Source organism: Taeniopygia guttata, chromosome 3 (assembly GCF_048771995.1).
Source record: "Taeniopygia guttata chromosome 3, bTaeGut7.mat, whole genome shotgun sequence".
NCBI lineage: Eukaryota > Metazoa > Chordata > Aves > Passeriformes > Estrildidae > Taeniopygia > Taeniopygia guttata.
Window position 1 is genome coordinate 1,617,568 of NC_133027.1, and position 23,037 is coordinate 1,640,604.

The 23,037-nt window shown below is 43.8% G+C and overlaps 1 protein-coding gene across 3 annotated transcripts in view; it reads left to right on the plus strand.

The window, feature by feature from the left end:
- EPHX2 (epoxide hydrolase 2) overlaps positions 1-15,307 on the plus strand; it is a 42,781-nt gene extending 27,474 nt beyond the window's left edge. The window contains exons 12-19 of one of the 3 annotated variants that reach the window (XM_072926222.1): positions 2,534-2,645; positions 6,437-6,511; positions 7,657-7,702; positions 10,215-10,317; positions 10,411-10,480; positions 12,222-12,302; positions 13,181-13,239; positions 15,151-15,307. In XM_072926222.1, coding sequence (XP_072782323.1) covers positions 2,534-2,645; positions 6,437-6,511; positions 7,657-7,702; positions 10,215-10,317; positions 10,411-10,480; positions 12,222-12,302; positions 13,181-13,239; positions 15,151-15,232 — 628 coding nt within the window. In that variant the 3' untranslated portion in view covers positions 15,233-15,307. The remainder of the gene's footprint in view (positions 1-2,533; positions 2,646-6,436; positions 6,512-7,656; positions 7,703-10,214; positions 10,318-10,410; positions 10,481-12,221; positions 12,303-13,180; positions 13,240-15,150) is intronic. The other 2 variants (XM_072926223.1, XM_072926224.1) reach the window with 2 other exon arrangements.
- Positions 15,308-23,037: the final 7,730 nt, after the last annotated feature.

Consider the following 23,037-nt stretch of genomic DNA (forward strand, 5'->3'; position numbering starts at 1 on the left):
AATCCATAAAAATCGCTCAGGAAAAAAACCAAAAGTCCCTAAAAATCCCACAACAAAAAAACCCAAATCCGTGAAAATCCCATCCCAAAAAAACCCAAATACGTGAAAATCCCAGAACAAAAAAATCCCAAATCCGTGAAAATGCCATAGGAAAAAAACCCAAATCCGTAAAAATCTCAGAGTGAAAAATCCCAAATCCATAAAAATCCCATCCCAAAAAAACCCAAATCTGTAAAAATCCCTCAGGAAAAAAACCCAAAATCCATAAAAATCCCATCCCAAAAAAAAACCCAAATCCGTAAAAATCCCATAGGAAAAAAATCCCATAATCCGTGAAAATCCCATCCCAAAGAAACCCAAATCCATAAAAATCCCAGAAAAAAAAAAAACAAATCCGTAAAAATACCAGAACAAAAAAACCCAAATCCATAAAAATCCCATCCCAGAAATCCCAAAATCCATACAAATCCCATCCCAAAAAACCACAAAATCTATAAAAATCCCATCCCAGAAAAACCCAAATCCATAAAAATCTCATCCCAAAAGTCCCAAAAATCCATAAAAATCCAAGTCCAAAAATCCCCAAATCGATAAAAATCCAATACCAAAAATCCCAAAATCCATAAAAATCCCAGTCCAAAAATCCCAAAATCCATAAAAATCCCATAGGAAAAAACCCAAAATCCATAAAAATCCCATCCCAAAAATCCCAAATCCATAAAAATCCCATCCCCAAAAGACCCAAAATCCATAAAAATCCCATCCCAAAAAAACCCAAAATCCATAAAAGTCCCATCCCAGAAATCCCAAAATCCATAAAAATCCCATCCCAAAAATCCCAAAATCCATAAAAATCGCTCAGGAAAAAACCGAAAAATCCATAAAAATCCCATCCCAGAAAAACCCAAATCCATAAAAATCTCATCCCAAAAGTCCCAAAAATCCATAACAATCCCAGTCCAAAAATCCCCAAATCGATAAAAATCCCAGTCCAAAAATCACCAAAATCCATAAAAATCCCATAGGAAAAAATCCCCAAAATCCATACAAATCCCATCCCAAAAATCCCCAAAATCAATAAAAGTCCCATCCCAGAAATCCCAAAATCCCTAAAAATCCCATCCCAAAAAAACCCCAAAATCCATAAAAATCCCATCCCAAAAGTCCCAAAAATCCATAAAAATCCCAGTCCAAAAATCCCCAAATCCATAAAAATCCCATCCCAAAAAACCCCAAAAATCAATGAAATTCCCAGAAACCCCCTAATCAATAAAAATCCCATTACAAAAACCCGATAACCGATCAATAAGCCAATAACCGATCAGTAAAAACCCAATAACCAATCTATGAAGACCCAACAAGCGATCAATAACCGATCAATAACCAATGATCAATACCAGATCAGGGCCGTGCCCCTCCCTGAAGGCGCCGTTCTGGCACAGCTCATTAAAATCCCGTAACAGAACCCGATAATCGATTGTTATTGGATCAATAACCGATTAATAAAACCCCAATAACCAATCGTTAATCGATCAATAACCGGTCAATAACTGATAATCAATCACCCCAGGGCCTTCCTGAAGGCGCCATTTTGGCACAGCCGATAAAAATCCCGTAACAGAACCCTGATAACTGATCGATAAAATCCCGATAAGCGATTGATAGAAACCCAATAACCGATTGATAATTGATCAATAACTGATCAATACCGGATCAATAACCGATAACCAATCCCCGATCAGGGCGGTGGCCTCCCTGAAGGCGCCATTCTGGCACAAGCAATAAAAATCCCGTAACAAAACCCTGCTAAGCAATGAATAAAAGGCAATAACCAATTGATAACCGATCAATAACTGATCAATACCGGATCAATAACCGATAATCAATCCCCGATCAGGGCCTCCCTGAACACACCGTTCCGGCACAGCCGATAAAAACCCCGGAACAGAACCCCGATAACTGATCAATGAACCCCCGATAACCGATGAATGAAAGGCAATAACCGATCGATAACCGATTGATAGTGGATCAATAACCGATAATCAATCCCGGATCAGGGCGGTGGCCTCCCTGAAGGCGCCATTCAAGCACAGCCGATAAAAATCCCAGAACAGAACCCCGATAACCGATTGATAGAAACCCAATAACCTATCGATAACTGATCGATAACTGATCGATAACTGATCAATAACCGATAATCAATCCCCGATCAGGGCCGTGGCCTGCCTGAAGGTGCCGTTCTGGCACAGCCAATAAAAATCCTGGAACAAATCCTGATAAAAGATTGATAGAAACCCAATAACCGATCGATAACCGATCGATAATGAATCAATAACTGATCAATAACCGATCAATAACCAATAATCAATGCCCGATCAGGGCGGTGGCCTCCCTGAACACGCCGTTCTGGCACAGCCGATAAAAACCCCTGAACAGAGCCCTGATAACCGATCGATAAACCCCCGATAACCGATCGATAACTGATCGATAACCGATCGATAACGGATCAATAACCGATAATCAATCCCCCCAGGGCGGTGGCCTCCCTGAACACGCCGTTCCGTCCGGCCCAGCCCGACTCCGACCCTCTGGAGCAGCTCCGGAGGATCCCCAACTTCGACTATCAGCTCTACTTCCAGCGGCCGGTGCGGAGCCGGGAACCCAAATATCCCAAAAATACCCAAAAACCCCAAAAATACCCAAAATCCCAAATCCCAAAAATACCAAATCCCCAATCCCAAAAATACCAAAAATCCCCAATCCCAAAAATCCCAAATCCCCAATCCCAAAAATCCCAAATCCCCAAAATCCCCATTCCCAAAAATCCACAAAATCCTGAAAATCCAGAAAATCCCCCAAATCCCCAATCCTGAAAATCCCAAATCCCAAAAATCCACAAAATCCTCAAAATCCCCAAAATCCCCAAAATCCCCAAAATCCCAAATCCCAAATCCTCAAAATCCCCAATCCCAAATCCCAATTATCCCAAATCACAAAAATCCCAAATCCCCAAAATCCCCAATCCCGAAAATCCCAAAAATCCTCAATTCCAAATCCCAAATCCCGAAAATCAAAAAAAAATCCCAAAAATCCCAAATCCCAAAATCCCAAATCCCAAAAATCCCCAAAAATCCCAAAATCCCAAAAATCCCAAAAATCCCAAATCCCAAAAATCCCCAAAATCCCCAAAATCCCAAATATCCCAATCCCCAAAATCCAAAATCCCCAAAATCCCAAATCCCCAAAATCCCCAAAATCCCCAAATCCCAAATCCTCAAAATCCCCAATCCCGAAAATCCCAAAAATCCTCAATTCAAAATCCCAAATCCCAAAAATCCACAAAATCCCAAAAATCCCAAATACCAAATCCCCTAAATCCCCAAAAATCCCAAATCCCAAAATCCCGAATCCCAAAAATCCCAAAATCCCCAAAATCCCGAATCCCAAATCCTGAATCCCAAAAATCCACAAAAAATACAAAATTCAAAAAATTCCAAAAATCCCAAATGCCAAAAATCTAAAAAAACCCCAAATCCCTGAATCCCGAATCCCAAATCCCCAAAATCCCCAAAATCCCGAATTCCAAAAATCCCAAAAATCCCAAATCCCAAAAATCCAAAATCCCCAAAATCCCAAATCCCCAATACCAAAAATACCCCAAAATCCCAAAAATCCCAAATCCCAAAAATCCCCCAAATCCCGAATCCCAAAAATCCCGAATCCCAAATCCAAAAATCCTCAAAATCCCAAATCCCCAAAATCCCGAATCCCAAATCCCAAAAACCACCAAATCCCAAAAATCCCAAAAATCCCAAATCCAAACAATCCCAAAAATTCATAATCCCCAAAATCCCAAATCCCCAAAATCCCAAAAATCTCCAAAATCCCAAATCCCAAATCCCAAAAAAATCCCAAATCCCAAAAATCCCAAAAAAATCCCCAAAAATCCCCAAAATCCCCAAAATCCCAAAAACCCCAAAATCCCCAACCCCAAAATCCCAAATCCAAAAAATCCCAAATCCCCAATCCCAAAAATCGTAAAAATCCCAAATCCCGAATCCCAAAAATCCCAAAAATCCCAAAAATCCCAAAAATCCCAAAAATCCCAAAAATCCCAAATCACAAAAATCCAGAAATCCCAAATCCCAAAAATCCCAAATCCCCAATCCCAAATCCCCAAAGTCCCGAATCCCAAAAATACCAAATCCCCAAAATCCCAAAAATACCCAAAAATCCAAAATCCCAATCCCAAATCCCAAAATCCCAAAAATCCCAAATCCCAAAAATCCCCCAAATCCCCAATCCCAAAAATCCCAAAAATCCCAAAAATCCCAAATCCCAAAAATCCCCCAAATCCCCAATCCCAAAAATCCCAAAAATCCCAAAAATCCCAAAAATCCCAAATCCCCAATCCCAAAAATCCCCAAAATCCCAAATCCCAAATCCTTAAAATCCCCAATCCCGAATCCCAATTATCCCAAATCACAAAAATCCCAAATCCCCAAAATCCCAAATCCCAAAAATCCAAAAAATACCAAATCCCAAAATCCCAAATCCCCAATCCCAAATCCCAAATCCAAAATCCAAAAAATCCCCAATCCCAAGTCCCTAAAATCCCAACTCCCGAAAATCCCAAATCCCAAAAATCCCAAAAATCCCAAATCCCCAAAATCCCAAATTCCAATAATCCCAAATCCCAAATCCCAAAAATCCACAAAATCCCAAAAATCCCAAATACCAAATCCCCAAAATCCCCAATCCCAAAAATCCTCAATTCCAAATTCCAAATCCCGGAAATCAAAAAAATCCCGAAAATCCCAAATCCCAAAATCCCAAATCCCAAAAATCCCCAAAAATCCCCAAAAATCCCAAAATCCCAAAAATCCCAAATCCGAAAAAAAGCCCAAATCCCAAAAAATCCCAAAAATCCCAAATCCCAAAAATCCCCAATCCCCAAAAACCCAAATCCCCAATTCCAAAAATCCCCAACATCCCAAATCTGAATCCCAAATCCCAAAAGTCCCCAATTCCATCAAATCCCAAAAATTCCAAACCCCAAAATTCCCAAACCCCACAATTCCCAAATCCCGGATTTTTTGAATCTCAGCCCGGAGTTTTTGGGGATTTTTTTTTTATTTTCTCCACGTGTTTTTGGGATTTTTTTGGGGATGTTTTTGGAATATTTTTGGCATTTTATCCCAGTGTTTTAGGGGATTTTATCCCGATGTTTTTGGGATGTTTTTGGGATTTTATCCCAATGCTTTTGGGATATTTTTTGGGATTTTATCACGCTGTTTTTGGGGTGTTTTCGGGATGTTTTTGGCATTTTATCCAGCTGTTTTGGGATTTTTTTGGGATTTGATCGCACTGTTTTTGGGATTTTATCCTGGATGTTTTTGGGATTTTATCCCGAGCTCTTTGGGATTTTATCCCAGTGGTTTTGGGATTTTCTCGGGATTTTTTGGGATTTTATCCCGGTGTTTTTGGATGTTTTTGGGATGTTTTTGGCATTTCATCCCGGTGTTTTTGGGATATTTTTGGGATTTTATCCCGATGGTTTGTGGGATATTTTTTGGGATTTTATCCCGATGTTTTTGGGGGTTTTTTTTGGATTTTATCCCGATGTTTTTGGGGTTTTTTTTTGGATTTTATCCCAATGTTTTTGGGATGTTTTTGGGATGTTTTGGGATTTTATCCCAATGTTTTTGGGATGTTTTTAGGATTTTATCCCGATGGCTTTTGGGATATTTTTGGGATGTTTTGGGATTTATCCCAATGGTTTTTGGGATGTTTTTGGGGATTTTATCCCGATGTTTTTGGGATTTTTTGGGGATTTTTTTGGGATTTTATCCCGATGGTTTTTGGGGTGTTTTGGGGGTTTTTTTTGGGATTTTATCCTGGTGTTTTTGGGGTATTTTTGGGATGTTTTGGGATTTTATCCTGATGGTTTTTGGGATATTTTTTGGGATTTTATCCCGCTGTTTTGGGGGTTTTTTTGGGGATTTTATCCTGATGGTTTTCGGGATGTTTTTGGGATTTTATCCCGATGGTTTTTGGGGTTTTTTGGAATGTTTTTGGGATTTTATCCTGATGATTTTTGGGGTGTTTTTGGGATTTGATCCCAGTGTTTTTGGGATGTTTTGGGATTTTATGCGAATGTTTTTGGGATATTTTGGGATTTTTTCCGGCTGTTTTGGGATTTTTTCGGGATGTTTTTGGGATTTTATCCCGATGGTTTTGGGGTTTTTTGGGATTTTATCCTGATGGTTTTTGGGATGTTTTTGGGGATTTTGTCCCACTGGTTTTTGGGATGTTTTGGGATTTGATCCCGTTGCTTTTGGGATGTTTTTGGGATGTTTTGGGGTTTTTATCCCAATGTTTTTGGGATTTATCCATCTGTTTTTGGGATGTTTTTGGGATGTTTTGGGGTTTTTAGGGCGTGGCGGAGGCGGAGCTGGAGAAGGACATCGGGAGGAGCCTGAAAATCCTGATCCGATCCAGCGAGGCCGAGGTGGGATTTGGGATTTGGGATTTGGGATTTGGGATTTGGGATTTGGGATTTGGGATTTGGGATTTGGGGTTTGGGGTTTGGGGTTTGGGGTTTGGGGTTTGGGGTTTGGGATTTGGGATTTGGGGTTTGGGATTTGGGATTTGGGATTTGGGGTTTGGGATTTGGGATTGGGGATTTGGGGTTTGGGATTTGGGATTTGGGGTTTGGGATTTGGGGTTTGGGGTTTGGGATTTGGGGTTTGGGGTTTGGGATTTGGGATTTGGGGTTTGGGATTTGGGATTGGGGATTTGGGGTTTGGGGTTTGGGGTTTGGGATTTGGGGTTTGGGATTTGGGATTTGGGATTTGGGATTTGGGGTTTGGGATCAGGATTGGGATCGGGATTGGGATTGGGATTTGGGTCAGGGTCAGGGTCGGGATTGGGGATTCAGGATTGGGATTGGGGTCGGGATTGGGACTGGAATTGGGATCAGGATCGGGATTAGGATGGATTGGGGCTGGGATTTGGATTGGGTTTGGGATTTGGGATGGGATTGGGATCGGGATCGGGGTCGGAATTGGGATCAGGATCGGGAATGGGATCGAAATTTGGGATGGAATTGGGATTTGGGATCGGGGTTTGGGTTGGGATGAAATCGGGATTTGGGTCAGGATTGGGATTGGGAACGGGATTGGGGGTGGGGGTTCGGAACGGTGTCGGGATCAGGACTGGGATTGGGGTCGGGAATGGGATCAGGATCCAGATCTTGGTCGGGATTGGGATTGGGATTGGGATTGGGGTGGGATTAGGATCAGGATCAGAATCAGGGTTGGGATGGGATCGGGATTGGGGTTGGGATCAGGATCGGGATTGGGATTGGGATCAAGATCGGGGTCGGGATGGGATTGGGATCGGGGTTGGGATTGGGATGGGATTGGGATTGGGATTGGGATCAGCCGAGGATCTGGAACGGGATCCCGAGGGAATCGGAAATCCCGGAGAGCTTTCCCATCATCCCATGGGATCCCTCTCTCCGGGCCCGTCCCGGATCCCGCTGTTTCCCTGGGATCTGCTGGGATCGGCTCCCCAGTGCTCCCAAACCCTTCGGGGTTTCCGGGAATTCCCGGGAATTTGGGATCCCTGACACCCCCCCCCCCGATCCCGCAGGATCGACTCCCGTTCGAGCTCGACTTCCGCCGCGTCCAGGAGAGAGGTGGGGACCGGAACGGGATCCCAAATCCCCCGGGAATGCGGGACCCCAAATCCCCGGGGGCTTGGGGGAGCCTGGGATTGGGGGGATCCCTGGGAATGGGGGGGATCCTCTGGGATTTGGGGGATCCTGGGAATGGGGAGATCCCCATGGAATGTGGAATCCCCTGGGATTTGAGGGATCCTCTGGAATTTAGGGAATTCTGGGATTGGGGAATCCCCTGGGATTGGGGGGATCCTTGAAATGGGGGATCCCCTGGGAATGGATCCTAAATTCCCAGGAATGTGGGATACCCTGGGATTTGTGGGATCCTGTGGGAATGAGGGAATTCTGGGATGGATTCTGGGGTCCCCTGGGAATGGATCCCAAATCCCCGGGGGTTTAGGGGATCCTGGGATCTGGGGGGATCCCCTGGGATTTAGGGAATTCTGGGATTGGGGAATCTCCAGGAAATGGGGGATCCTGTGGGATTTGGGGGATCCTGTGGGATTTGGGGAATTCTGGGGTTGGGGAATTCCCTGGGATTTGGGGGATCCCCTGAGAATGGATCCTAAATCCCCTGGGATTTGATGGATCCTCTGGAATTTAGGGAATTCTGGGATTGGGGAATTCCCTGGGATTGGGGGGATCCCTGGAATGGGGGGATCCCCTGAGAATGGATCCCAAATCCCCTGGGAATGGGGGGAATCCCCTGGGATTTGGGGATCCCCTGGGGTTTGGGATCCTGTGGGATTTAGGGAATTTTGGGGTTGGGGAATCTCCTGGAAATGGGGGATCCTGTGAGATTTGGGGGATCCTGTGGGATTTGGGGGGTTTGGGAATGGGGAGATCCCCTGGGAATGGGGGATCCCCTGGGATTTGTGGGATCCTGTGGGATTTGGGGATCCTGTGGGATTTAGGGAAACCCTTGGGGTCTGGGGATCCCCTGGGAATGGATCCCAAATCCCCGGGGGTTTGGGGGAGCCTGGGATTTGGGGGATCCCCTGGGATGTGGGATCACCTGGGATTTAGGGAATTCTGGGATTGGGGGGATCCCCTGGGAATGGGGGATCCTGTGGGATTTGGGGGGTTTGGGAATGGGGAATCCCTGGGATTTGGGGGATCCCCTGGGAATGGGGGATCCCAAAAATTTTTCCAAAGATATTTCAGGGGGAGGATCCCGAGGGATCCGGGGGAGATCCTGAGGGATTTGGGAATGCTGAGGGGAAATCTGGGGGAGATCCTGAGGGAGGATCTGGGGCTGATCCCAAGGGAGGATTTGGGGCCAATCCCAATGGATCCTGGTGATCCCTAAGGGGGAATCTGGGTGAGATCCCGAGAAATTTCGGTGATCCCAAGGGGGGATCTGGGGGAGATCTCAGGGGGGATCTGGGGCCAATCCTAAGGGATCCCAGTGATCCCGAGGGAGAATCTGGGGCCAATCCCAAGGGAGGATTTGGGGCCAATCCCAATGGATCCTGGTGATCCTGAGGGAGGATCTGGGGGAGATCCCGAGGGGGAATCTGGGGGAGATACCAAGGGGGAATCTGGGGTCGATCCAAATGGATCCCTCAGGTGAACCCTGAGGGGGGATCTGGGGTCGATCCCAAGGGAGAATCTGGGGGAGATCCAGAGGGAGGATCTGGGGCCCTTCCCAATGGATCTCAGTGATCCAAAGGGGGGAATCTGGGGCTGATCCCAAGAGATTTCGGTGATCCCGAGGGGGGATCTGGGGGAGATCTCAGGGGGGAACTGGGGCCAATCCCGAGGCATCCTGGGGATCCTGAGGGGGGATCTGGGGCTGATCCTGAGGGGGAAATTTGGGGGAGATCCCGATATATTTCGGTGATCCCGAGGGGGGAACCGGGTGGGATCCTGGGGTGGCTCTGGGGCCGTTCCCGAGTGGATCCCGGTGATCTCTAAGGGGGGATCTGGGGCCAATCCCGAGGGAGGATTTTGGTGATCCTGAGGGGGGATCCGGGTGGGATTCCAGGGTGGATCTGGGGCCAGTCCTGAGTGGGTCCCGGTGATCCCGGGGGGGGGATTTGGGTGAGATCCCAAGATATTTCGGTGATCCCGAGGGGGGGATCCGGGTGGGATCCCGGGGCGGCTCCGGGGCTGTTCCTGAGTGGATCCCGGTGATCCTGAGGGGGGATCTGGGTGGGATCCCGAGGGGGGATCCGGGTGGGATCCCGGGGCAGATCTGGGGCTGTTCCCGAGTGGATCCCGGTGATCCGGGGGGGGGGGGGATCTGGGTGGGATCCCAGGGCAGATCCGGGGCCATTCCCGAGTGGATCCCTCCCGGTGATCCCGAGGGGGGATCCGGGTGGGATCCTGGGGTGGATCTGGGGCCGTTCCTGAGTGGATCCCGGTGCTCCCGGTGGGGGATCCGGGTGGGATCCCGGGGCGGATCCGGGGCCGTTCCCGAGTGGATCCCAGTGATCCCGAGGGAGGATCCGGAGCTGCTCCCGAGTGGATCCCAGTGATCCCGAGGGAGGATCCGGAGCTGCTCCCGAGTGGATCCCCCCTCCCCCAGGGGGGCTCCTGGTGGGGCTCCCGGAGGATCCCCCCGGCAGCCGCCTGCTGCCCCCGCCCGCGCTGGATTACTACGTCCGACAGTTCCGCACCTCCGGCTTCCGGTGAGATCCCGGGATCCGCCCGATCCCCGCCCCGGATCCCTCCCGGATCCCTCCCCCGGGCTGGATCCAGTTCCGGGTTTTCTGTGTCCCCAGGGGCCCCCTGAACTGGTACCGGAACGTCCGAGAGAACTGGAGGTGGGCCCTGAGCGCCCGGGGCAGGACGGTGAGCCCCACACCCAGATCCCCAAGAGACCCCGGGGATCATGGAGGGATCCCTGAGAGATCCCTGAGAGATCCACCAGAGATCCCAAACTGGTCCCAAACATATCCCAAACTGATCCCCGAGAGATCCCCGAGAGATTCCCCAGAGATCCCCAAGAGATCATGAACTTATCCCAAAGATATCCCAAACTGATCCCCCAGAGATCCCTGAGAGATCCTCGAGAGATCCATGAGAGATCCTAAATGGATCCCAATGACATCCCAAACTGATCCGTGGGAGATCCCCGAGAGATCCTCGAGAGGTCCTGGAGAGATCCCGGAGGGATCCCTGGGAGACCATGAACTTATCCCAAATATATCCCAAACTGATCCTTGAGAGATCCCCAAGAGGTCCCTGAGAGATCCCCGAGAGATCCTCGAGAGGTTCCTGAGAGATCCCCCAGATAGATTCCTGAGAGATCCCTGAGAGGTCCCACAGAGATCCCCGAGAGATCCCCCGAGATGTCCCCAAGAGGTTCCCAAGAGATCCCCCAGAGATCCTGAGAGATCCCTGAGCTTACCCCAAAGATATCCCAAACCTATCCCTGAGAGATCCCTGAGAGATCCCTGGGAGATCCTGAACTTATCCCAAAGATAACCCAAACCTATCCCGGAGAGATCCCCGAGAGATCCCGGAGATATTCCTGTGAGGTCCCTGAGAGATCCCTGAGAGATTCCCCAGAGAGATCCCTGAGCGATCCCCGCGAGGTCCTGGAGAGATCCCTGAGAGGTCCCTGAGAGATCCCCCGGAGATCCCTGAGAGGTCCCCGAGAGATCCTGAACTTATCCCAAAGATATCCCAAACTGATCCCTGAGATATCCCTGAGAGATCACAGAGGGATCCCTGAGAGATCCCCCATAGATCCCTGAGAGATCCCTGAGAGATCACTGAGAGGTCCCCGGAGATCCCCCAGAAATCATGAGAGATCCCTGAGAGATCCTGGTCCTGATTCCGACCTTAATCCTGATCCCAACCCTGACCCTGACCCTGATCCCAATCCCGATCCCAATCTGGGGCCCCTGGGGATCCCCCAAATCCCAGCAGGATCCCCCAAACCCCCCGGGGATCCCCCAAATCCCCTCGGGATCCCCCAAATCCCATTTCCCCACCCTCGGGATCCCCCAAACCCCCCCGGGGATCCCCAAACCCCCTCGGGATCCCCCAAATCCCATTTCCCCCTCGGGATCCTCTCCATTCCCTTGGGATCCCCCAAATCCCCTCGGGATCCCCAAAACCCCGTCCGGATCTGCGGGGATCCCCCAAATCCCATTTTCCCACTCTGGATCCCCCAAAATTCATTTTCCCCCCTTGGGATCCCTCAAACCCTCCGGGGATCCCCCCAAATCCCCTCAGGATCCCCTCGGGATTCCCCAAATCCCATTTCCCCACCCTCGGGATCCCCCAAACCCCCCCGGGGATCCCCAAACCCCCTCGGGATCCCTCGGGGGTCCCCCAGATCCTCTTTGGATCCCCCCAAATCCCCTCAGGATCCCCTCGGGATCCTCCAAATCTCAATTGCCCACCCTGGGGATCCCCCAAACCCTGTCCAGGTCCCTTCTGGATCCCCCAAATCCCTCTGGATTCCCTCAGGATCCCCTCTGGATCCCCCAAATCCCATTTCCCCACCCTGGGGATGCCCCCAAATCCTCTCAGGATCCCCCAAATCCCGTTGAGATCCCTTTGGGATCCCCCAATCCGGCAGATCGCTGTCCCAGCGCTGTTGGTGACGGCGGGGAAGGATCCGGTGCTGCGGCCCCGACTCAGCCACGGCATGGAGACATGGGTCAGGGGATTCCGGAATTTGGGGGGAAAATGGGAATTCTGGGGGAAAACAGGGAAAATTGGGAAAAAAATGGGGGGAAAATGGGGAAAATTTGGGAATTCTGGGGAGAGAAACGGGGAAAATATGGGAATTTTGGGATAAATTTAGGGATTTTTGGGAATTTTGGGAGAAATTTAGGGACTTGGGTGAAAAAAACAAGGGAAAATATGAGCATTTTGGGGAAAACTTGGGAATTTTGGGGGCGAAAATGGGGGAAAATTGGGGATTTTGGAGAAAAACTGGGGGAAATTTGGGAATTTTGGGGGGGAAATGGGGAAAATTTGGGAATTCTGGGGAAAATTTTGGAATTTTGGGGAAAACCAAAGAAAATATGAGAATTTTGGGGGGAAAAAATGGGGAAATTCAGAATTTGGGGGGGAAATGGGGAAGATTTGGGAATTTTGGGGGAAACCCAGGGGAAATGTGGGAATTTTGGGGGAAATTCTGGAATTTTAAGGAAAAGTGGGGAAAATCTGAGAATTTTGGGCAAAAAACTGGGAAAACTTGGGACTTTTGGGGAAAAACTGGGGAAAATTTGGGAATTTTGGGGGAAAAAAAAGTGGGTATTTTGGGGGAAAAACTGGGGAAAAATTGGAAATTCTGGGGAAAATGGGGAAATTTTGGGAAATCTTGGGGAAAACCTTGGAAAACTTGGGAATTTTGGGGAAAATGTTGGGTATTTTGGGGGGAAAATGAGGAAAATGTGGGAATTTTGGGGGAAAACAAGGAATATTTGGGAATTTTGGGGGGAAATGAGGAAAATGTGGGAATTTGGGGGGGAAATGAGGGAAATGTGGGAATTTTGGGGGAAACGAGGAATATTTGGGAATTCTGTGCAGGTGCCGAAGCTGCAGCGGCGCCACCTGGAGGAGTGCGGCCACTGGACACAGCTGGAGAGGTGGGGGAGGAGTCCCCATCCCGGAATTCCCTAATCCCAAAAATCCCCAAAATCCCAAATCCCAGAATTCCCAAATCCCAAAAATCCCCAAAATCCCAAATCCCGGAATTCCCAAACCCCAAAAATCCCAAAATTCCCAAATCCCGGAATTCCCAAATCCCGGAATTCCCAAATCCCAAAAATTCCCAAATCCCAAAAATTCCCCAATCCCGGAATTCCCAAATCCAAAAAAATTCCCAAATCCAAAAAATTCCCAAATCCCAGAATTCCCAAATCCCAAAAATTCCCAAATCCCAAAAATCCCCCAATCCTGGAATTCCCAGATCCCGGAATTCCCCAATCCCAGAATTCCCAAATCCCAAAAGTTCCCAAATCCCGGAATTCCCAAATCCCAAAAATTCCCCGATCTCAGAATTCCCAAATCCCAAAAATCCCAAATCCCGGAATTCCCAAATCCCAAAAATCCCTGATCCTGGAATTCCCAAATCCCAAAAATCCCAAATCCCGGAATTCCCAAATCCCAAAAATCCCCAATCCCGGAATTCCCAAATCCCAAAAATCCCCCGATCCTGGAATACTCAAATCCCAAAAATTCCCCGATCCCAGAATTCCCAAATCCCAAAAGTTCCCAAATCCCGGAATTCCCAAATCCCAAAAATTCCCAAATCCCGGAATTCCCAAATCCCAGAGTTCCCCATCCCAAAAAATTCCTGGGAATTCCCAATCCCGGAATTCCCAAATCCCACAATTCCCAAATTCTGGAATTCCCAAATCCCGGAGCTCCTAAATTCCAGAAATCCCAAAGATTCCTGGAATTCCTGATCCTGAAATAATAGGAATTTGGGAAAAATCCGGGAAAAATCTGGGAAAAGTCCAGGAATTTGGGGAAAAATCTGGGAAATTTGGGAACATCTGGGGAAAATCCCGGAAAATTCTGGGAATTCAGGAAAAATCGGGGGAAAATCCTGGGAAAATATGGGGGGAAAAGGGGAATTTCGGGGAAAAATCTGGTAAAAAATCTGGGAATTTTGGGAAAATCCTGGAAAAAATCTGGGGAAAATCTGGGAAAAATCTGGGAATTTTCGGAAAAATATGGAGGAAAAAAATGGGAATTTTTGGAAAAATCCTGGAAAAATCTGGGAATTCAGGAAAAATCTGAGAAAAATTCTGGGAAAATCTGGGGGGAAAACGGGAATTTTGGGGAAAATTGAAAAATCCAGGAAAAATCTGGGAAAAGTCCCAGAAAAATTGGGGGAAAATCTGGGAATTTGGGGAAAATCCTGGAAAAAATATGGGGAAAACCTGGGAATTTTGGGGAAAATCCAGGAAAGATCTGGGGAAAATCTGGGAAAAATCTGGGAATTTTAGGAAAAATATGGAGAAAAATATGGGAATTTTGGGGAAAATCCTGGAAATATGTGGGGGAAATCCGGGAATTCAGAGAAAAATCTGGGGAAAAAATGGGTATTTTGGGAAAAAAATCCCCAAATTCCGGGAATATTTAGGGAATATTTTGGGAACATTTTGGGAATTTTGGGAATGTTTCGGGAACATTTTGGGAATGTTTTGGGAATATTTTGGGAATTTTGGGAATATTTTGGGAATGTTTTGGAAATGTTTTGGGAATATTTTGGGAATATTTGGGGAATGTTTTGGGAATATTTTGGGAACATTTTTGGGAATATTTTGGGAATGTTTTGGGAATGTTTTGGGAATATTTTGGGAATGTTTTGGGAATATTTTGGGAATGTTTTGGGAATATTTTGGGAATGTTTTGGGAATATTTTGGGAATGTTTTGGGAATGTTTCGGGAATGTTTTTGGAATATTTTGGGACTATTTTGGGAATATTTGGGGAATATTTTGGGAATGTTTTGGGAATATTTCGGGAATATTTTGGGAATTCCCGCAGGCCGGCGGAGCTGAACCGGATCCTGCTGGAATGGCTGCGGGAGCTGCCCCCGGAGCCGCTGCCGGGAAATTCCAAACTCTGAGCGCAATTCCCAAATTATCCGGGAATTATCCCGGGAATTCCGACTTTGCTGGGAGAATTTGTTCCAGGAATTTCAGTTCTTGTGTGGGAATTTTTTCCAAGAATTTTTCCCAGGAATTTCAAATTTTTAGGGGGAATTTTCCCTGGAATTCCAAGTTTTCTGGGAGAATTTGTTCCAGGAATTTCAACTTTTTTTGTGGGAATTTTTTCCAGGAATTTCAATTTTATTTTGTGGGAATTTTTTCCAATAATTTTCAAAGGAATTTCAATATTTTTTGGGGGAATTTTTCCAGGGAATTCCAAAATTATCCAGGAATTTTCCTGGGAATTCCAACTTTGCTGGGAGAATTTTCCCAGGAATTTCCATTTTTTGTGGGAATTTTTTCCAAGAATTTCAATTTTTTTGTGGGAATTTTTTCCAGGAATTTCAATTCTTGTGTGGGAATTTTTTTCCCAAGAATTTTTCCAAGGAATTTCAAAATTTTAATGGGATTTTCCTAAGAATTTTTCCAAGGAATTTCAAATTTTTAATGGGAATTTTTTTCTGGGAATTCCAAGTTTTCTGGGAGAATTTTTCCAGGAATTTCTATTTTTTTGTGGGAATTTTTTCCAAGAATTTTCCTAAGGTGTTTCAAATTTTTAATAGGAATTTTCCCCGGGAATTCCAACTTTTTAATGGGAATTTTTCCCGGAAATTTCAAGTTTTTTGTGGGAATTTTTCCAGGGAATTCCAAATTTTTTTTGGTGGAAATTTTTCCAGGAATTTCAATTTTTTGGGGGGAATTTTTTCCAATAATTTTTCCCAGGAATTTCAAATTTTTAATGGGAATTTTTCCCGGGAATTCCGACCTTTCCAGGAGAATTTGTTCCAGGAATTTCGATTTTTTTGGGGGGAATTTTTTCCAAGAATTTTCCCAAGGAATTTCAAATTTTTGGGGGGAATTTTCCCCTGGAATTCCAACTTTTTAATGGGAATTTTTCCCGGGAATTTCAACTTTTCCAGGAGAATTTTTCCAGGAATTTCAATTCTTGTGTGGGAATGTTTTTCTAAGAATTTTCCCAAGGAATTCCAATTCTTTTGTGGGAATTTTTTCCAAGAATTTTTCCCAGGATTTTAGAATTTTTTATGGGAATTTTTCCTGGGAATTCCATGTTTTTTGTGGGAATTTTTCCAGGAATTTCATTTATTTTGTGGGATCTTTTTTCCAGGAATTTCAATTCTTTTGTGGGAATTTTTTCCAAGGATTTTTCCCAGGAATTTCAAATTTTTAATGGGAATTCTTCCCGGGAATTCCAAGTTTTCTGTGGGAATTTTTCCCAGTAATTTCAACTTTTTTCTGGGACTTTTTCCTGGAAATTCCAATTTTTTTCTGGGAATGTTTCCTGAGAATTACAATTTTTTCTGGGAATTTTTCCTAGGATTATCCCCAGGAATTTTAGTGGGTTTTTTTGCAGGAATTTTTCCCTGGAATTCCAACCTCTGAGTGGGAATTTTTCCAATAATTTTTCCCAGGAATTTTGATTTATTTTTGCAGAATTTTCCCAGAGAATTCCAAATTCTGCAATGGAATTTACAGAATTTTCTGGGAATTTTCCCCAGGAATTCCAAGGTTTTTGCAGGAATTTTCCATTTTTTTTTTTTCCCGGGAATTCCAATTTTTTTTTTTTTTTTGAGTGATTTTTCCTGGAAATTCCAAGTTTTCTGCAGGAATTTTTCCCTGGAATTTTTTCCCTGGAATTCCAAGCTCTGAGTGGGAATTTTTCTGGGAATTTTAATTTTTATTTACAGGATTTTTCCCGAGGAATTCCCTTTTTTTTTCAGGAATTTTTTTCCCTGGAATTCCAATTTTTCTGCAGGAATTTTTCCCGGGAATTCCGATTTTTGGGTGGGAATTTTTCCCGGGAATTCTCGCTCCTGATCCCGGCGAATCCGGGAAGTTTTCGTGGATTAATCAATAACCAATAACCGCTCCTGAACTCACTCATCAATCATCAATAATCAATCATCAATAATCAATCATCAATCATCAATAATTAATGATTTTCCTGAATCAGCTGCTGCTGTCAAAGATGGAAAAATAAAATTTGGGTTTTTCCAGTAATTTCCGTCTCCTTCGAATCCTTCGGAGCCTGAGTAAAAAAAATTCCCAAAAATCCCAAAAAATTCCCAAAGAATTCCCCAAAAATTCCCCAAAAATTCCCCAAAAATTTTCAAAAAAAACCCCAAAAATTCCTGTAAAAATTCCCACAGAACTCCCCAAAGAATTTGTGAAAAATCAAAAAAAATCCCAAAAAATCCCCAAAAATCCACAAAAAATCCCAAAAAACCAAAACAAAATTCACAAGAAATTACCCCAAATGTTCCCTCCAAATATCCCCAAAGAATTCCCAAAGAATTCCCAATAAATCCCAAAAATTACCAAAAAAATGCCCAAAAAATTCCCAAATAATTCCTTAAATAATTCCCAAAAAAATCCCCCAAATTCCCCAACAATTCCCAAAGAATTCCCCAAAGAATTCCCACAAAAAAAAAAAATCCCCAAAAATGCCCCAAAAATTTCCACAGAATTCCCCCAAAAAAAATTTCCCAAAAAATCCCAGAAAATTCCCCCAGAATTCCCCAAAGAATTCCCAATAAATCCCCCCAAAATCTCTAAAAATTCCCCCAGAATTCCCCCAAAATTCCCCAAACGATCCCAAAAAACCAAAACAAAATTCACAAAAAATCCCCCAAAATTCCCCCAAAGGTTCCCCTGAAATATCCCAAAAAATTCCCACAGAATTCCCAATAAATCCCAAAAGTTCCCAAAAAAAAGCCCCAAAAATCCCCAAAGATTCTCTCAAAAAAAATTCCCAAAAATTAATTCCCAAAAAAATTTCCCCAAAAAATCCCAAAAAATAAAAAAATCCCCAAAAATTCTCAAAAAAATCCCCGAAAATTCCCGGAAAATTCCTACAGAATTCCCCAAAGAATTCCCAATAAATCCCAAAAAATTCCCCAAAAAAATCCCCAAAATTCCCCCAAAAATTCCTGAATAATTCCTCAAATAATTCCCAAAAAAACCCCAAAAAATCTTAAAAATAAAAGAAGTTCTCAAAAAAAATCCCCAAAAATTCCCCAAAGAATTCCCAATAAATCCCAAAAAATTCCCCCAAAAAACCCTAAAAAATCCACAATAATCCCTCCCAAAAATTCCCCAAAAAATCCTGAAAAGTTTCCCAAAAAGTCCCTGAAAATTCCCACAGTATTCCCAAAAAATCCCAAAAAAATTTTTTAAATCCCCAAAAATTCTCAAAAAAAACCCCCAAAAATTCCCACAGAATTTCCCAAAGATTTCCCCAATAAATCCCAAAAATTCCCCAAAAATCCCCAATAATTCCCCAATAATTCCCAAAAATTCCCCCAAAAATTATGGGATTTTGGAAAAAATCTGGGAATTTTTTGGAAAATCTGGAAAAAATTTTGGGAATTTGGGGATTTTGGGATTATTGGGATTTGGGAATTTTGGGGTTTGGGGAATTTTGGGATTTTGGCTTTTTGGGATTTGCAATTTGGGAATTTTGAGGATTTGGGAATTTGGGGATTTTTTTGGGTTTTGGGGATTTTTGGGATTTTGGTTTCTTGGGATTTGGGAATTTTGGGAATTTTTGGGAATTGGGGATTTGGGAATTCTTGGAATTTGGGATTTTTTGAGGACTTTTTTGGGAAGTTTTGGGAATTTCTGGGGGTTTGGATTTTTTGAGATTTGGCTTTGGGAATTGGAAATTTGGGGGAATTTTGGGATTGGGGAATTTTGGGGTTTGGGATTTGGGAATTTTTGGGATTCAGGAATTCGGGGAATTGGGGAATTTTTGGGTTTTGGGAAATTTTTGGGATTTTGGGAATTTTTTGGGTTTTGGGGCAAATTTGGGGAAATTTGGGATTTGGGAATTTTTGGATTTGGAATTTTTGGGATTTGGGAATTGCAAATTTGGGGTTGGGAATTTTGGGAATTTGGGGTTTGGGACTTTGGAATTTTGAATTTTTGGGATTTGGGGTTAAAATTAGGGAATTTGGGATTGGGAATTTGGGGATTTGGGGGGATTTTGGGGATTTGGGTTTTTTTGGGATTTGGGAATTTGGGGATTTGGGATTTTTTGGGATTTGGGTTTGGGAATTGGGAATTTTTGGGATTTGGGGAATTTGGGATTTTTGGGATTTGGGATTTTTTTTGAATTTTTGATTTTCAGGATTTGGAATTTTGGGAATTTTGGGATTTTGGGATTTGGGAATTTTTTGGGAATTGGGCTTCCGGAATTTGGGCTTTGGGGCTTTTTGGGGATTTTTTGGGATTCGGGATTGGGAATTCCCGGGATTTGGGATTGGGAAATTTCCGGGAATTTGGCCCCGCCCCCCCTCTGTTAATGGATAATCCTGAGGAATTTTGGGAATTTTTCCCGACCTTTGGCCTCTCCCGGGGCCGATCCCGAGCCCGGAATTCCCGGAGACGATCCCGGAGATTTTTCAGGATCGGGAACGACCCAAAGGTCAAAAACCTTTGGGAAAAAAAATCCCAAAAATTCCCAATAAATCCAAAAATATCCCCAAAAAATCCCCCAAAAAAATCCTCAAAATCCCCAAAACATCCCCTGAAAATTCCTCAGGAATTCCCAAAAATTCCTCTGAAAAAATCCCCAAAAATTCCTCCAAAATCCCCCAAAAAATTCCCAAAAAGCCACCAAAAATTCCCCAAAATTCCACAAAAATTGCCCAAGAATTCCCAAAAAATTCCCCAGAAAAATCTTAAAAATCCCAAAAAATTCCCAAAGAATTCCTGAAGGATTCCCCCAAAATTCCCAATAAATCCCAAAAAAATTCCTCCCCCCAAAAAATTCGAAAAATCCCCAAATTATTCCCAAAAAATCTGAAAAAATCCTCAAAATATTCCCCAAAAATTCCCAAAAAATTCCAAAAAAATCCAACAAAAATTCTCCAAATAGTCCTCAAATATTCCCCAAAAATTCCCAAAGAATTCACAAAAATTCCCCCAAAATCCCAATTTTCCTCCAATTTTTCCAGGAATTCCGTCCCTGAATCCCCAAAATCTCTGGAATTTTTTCCCAATATTTCCAATTCTTTCCCAATTTTTCCAAATTTTTTCTCAATTTTCCACATTTTTCCCAATTTTCCCGGAATTTCCCCCATTTCCCCGCAATCCCCACCCAAAAAAAACCCCAATATTTGGGAATTTTTTCCCATTTCCCCCAAAATTTTCCGGGATTCCCCCCAGAAGCCCCAAAATCTCTGGAATTCTTTCCCAGTTTTCCAAAATTTTCCCAATTTCCCTCAATTTTCCCCAATTTTTCCCTTTTTTTCCCCAAAATTTTCCCAATTTTCCAGGAATTCCCACCCAGAACCCCCAAAATCTCTGGAATTCTTTCCCAATTTTTCAAATTTTCCCCTTTTTTCCCCCATTTTTTCTCAATTATTCCCAATTTTTCTCAATTTTTATCCCAAATTCTCCCGATTTTTTCCCATATTTTCCCCAATTTTTCCCAATTTTTCCCCAATTTTTCCAATTTCCTCAATTTTTCCCCATATTTTCCCCAATTTTCCCCAATTTCCCCCAATTTTCCCCCTTTTTTTCCATATTTTCCCCATTTTTTATCAATTTTCCCCAAATTTTCCCAATTTTCTGGGAATTTCCCCCATTTCCCAGCAATCTCCACCCTAAAAGAACCCAAAATTTGGGAATTTTTTCCTTTTTTTCCCCATTTCCCCCCAATTTTCCCACGAATTCCCTCCCAAAACCCCCAAAATCTCTGGAATTCTTTCCCAATTTCCCAAAATTTTCCCAATTTTTCCACCCAGAACCCCCAAAGTCTTTGGAATTCTTTCCCAATTTTCTGAATTTTTCCTATTTTTTTTCCATTTTTTCCCACTTTTTCCAGGAATTCCCAGCCAGAACCCCCAAAATCTCGGGAATTTTCCCCAAATTTTCCCCTTTTCCCCCCAATTTTCCACCCCAAACCCCCAAAATCTTTGGAATTCTTTCCCAATTTTCCCTCCCAAAAGCCCCAAAATATTTGGATTTTTTCCGATTTTTTCCCAAATTTCTAGGAATTCCCTCCCTGAATCCCCAAATCTCTGGAATTCCTTCCCTATTTTCCCTTTTTTTCTCATTTTCCCCCCAATTTTCCCACCCAGAACCCCCAAAATCTCTGGAATTTTCCCCCAATTTCCCAAATTTTCCCCCATTTTCCCCATTTTTTTCTCAACTTTTTCCAAATTTTTGGGGTTTTTTCCCCAATTTTTCCCGGAATTTTTCCCTCTTTCCCCTTTCCCCATTTCCCCGCAATCCCCACCCCAAAAACCCCAAAATTCGGGAATTTTTTTCCTTTTTTTCCCCATTTTCCCCCAATTTTCCCACGAATTACTTCCCAGAACCCCCAAAATCTCTGGAATTTTTTTCCCAATTTTCCAAATTTCCCCCCATTTCCCCCCCTTTTTTTCTCAAATTTTTCCCAATTTTTCGGGTTTTTTTCCCAAATTTCCCCCATTTTTCCCCATTTTTCCACATCTTTGGTGTTTTCCCCCAATTTTCCCCCATTTTTTCTCTATTTTCCCCAATTTTCCCCATTTTTTTCCTGTATTTTCCCCATTTTTATCAATTTCCCCAATTTCCCCAATTTTCCCGGAATTTCCCCCATTTCCCAGCAATTCCCACCCAAAAACCCCGAAAATTCGGGAATTTTTTCCTTTATTTCCCCATGTTTTTCTCCCAATTTTTCCAGGAATTTCCTCTCAGAATCCCCAAAATTTGGGATTTTTTTCCCAATTTTCCAAATTTTCCCCCATTTTTCCTCCATTTTTCCCAATTTTTTCTTTTTTTTCCCCATTTTTTCCCCATGTTTTCCATTTTTCCAACTTTCCCCAATTTTTCCAAAATTTTCCGAATTTTCCCTAAATTGTTTTCCCCAATTTTTCCCATTTTTTTCCAAAATTTTCCCATTTTTTCCAGGAATTCCCACCCAGAACCCCCAAAACCTCTGGAATTCGTTCCCAATTTTCCAAAATTTCCCCCATTTTTCCTCCATTTTCCCCAATTTTTCCTCAATTTTTTCCCATTTTTTCCCCATTTTTCCAACTTTCCCCAATTTTCCCCCATTTTCCCCAATTTTTCCCAATTTTTTCCCTAATTTTTCCCATTTTTTTCCAAAATTTCCCCATTTTTCCAGGAATTCCCACCCAGAACCCCCAAAATCTCTGGAATTCTTTCCCAATTTTCCCCAATTTTTCCTAAATTTTTTTCCCTAATTTTTCCCATATTTTTCCCAAATTTTCTCAATTTTTTTCCCAATTCTCCCGATTTTTTCCCATATTTTTCCAATTTTTCCCAATTTTTCCCAATTTTTTCCTTAATTTTTCCAATTTTTTTCCAAAAAATTTCCCAATTTTTCCAGGAATTCCCACCCACAACCCCCAAAATCTCTGGAATTCTTTCCCAATTTTCCAATTTTTTCCCAATTTTCCTCCATTTTTTCTTTATTTTCCCCAATTTTCCCCATTTTTTTCCCTGTATTTTCCCCATTTTTTATCAATTTTTCCCAAATTTTCCCGGAATTTTTCCCAATTTTTCCCAATTTCCCGGATTTTTTTCCCATTTCTCAGCACTCCCCACCCAAAACCCCCAAAATTCGGGATTTTCCCCCATTTTTCCGACCCTTCCCCATTCCCGGCTCCGCTCCGCCTTTTCCAGCCGCCCTCTGGAATTTCGCAATTCCCAAAAAAACCCAAAAAAACCCAAAATCTCTTCCCGTTTTTTT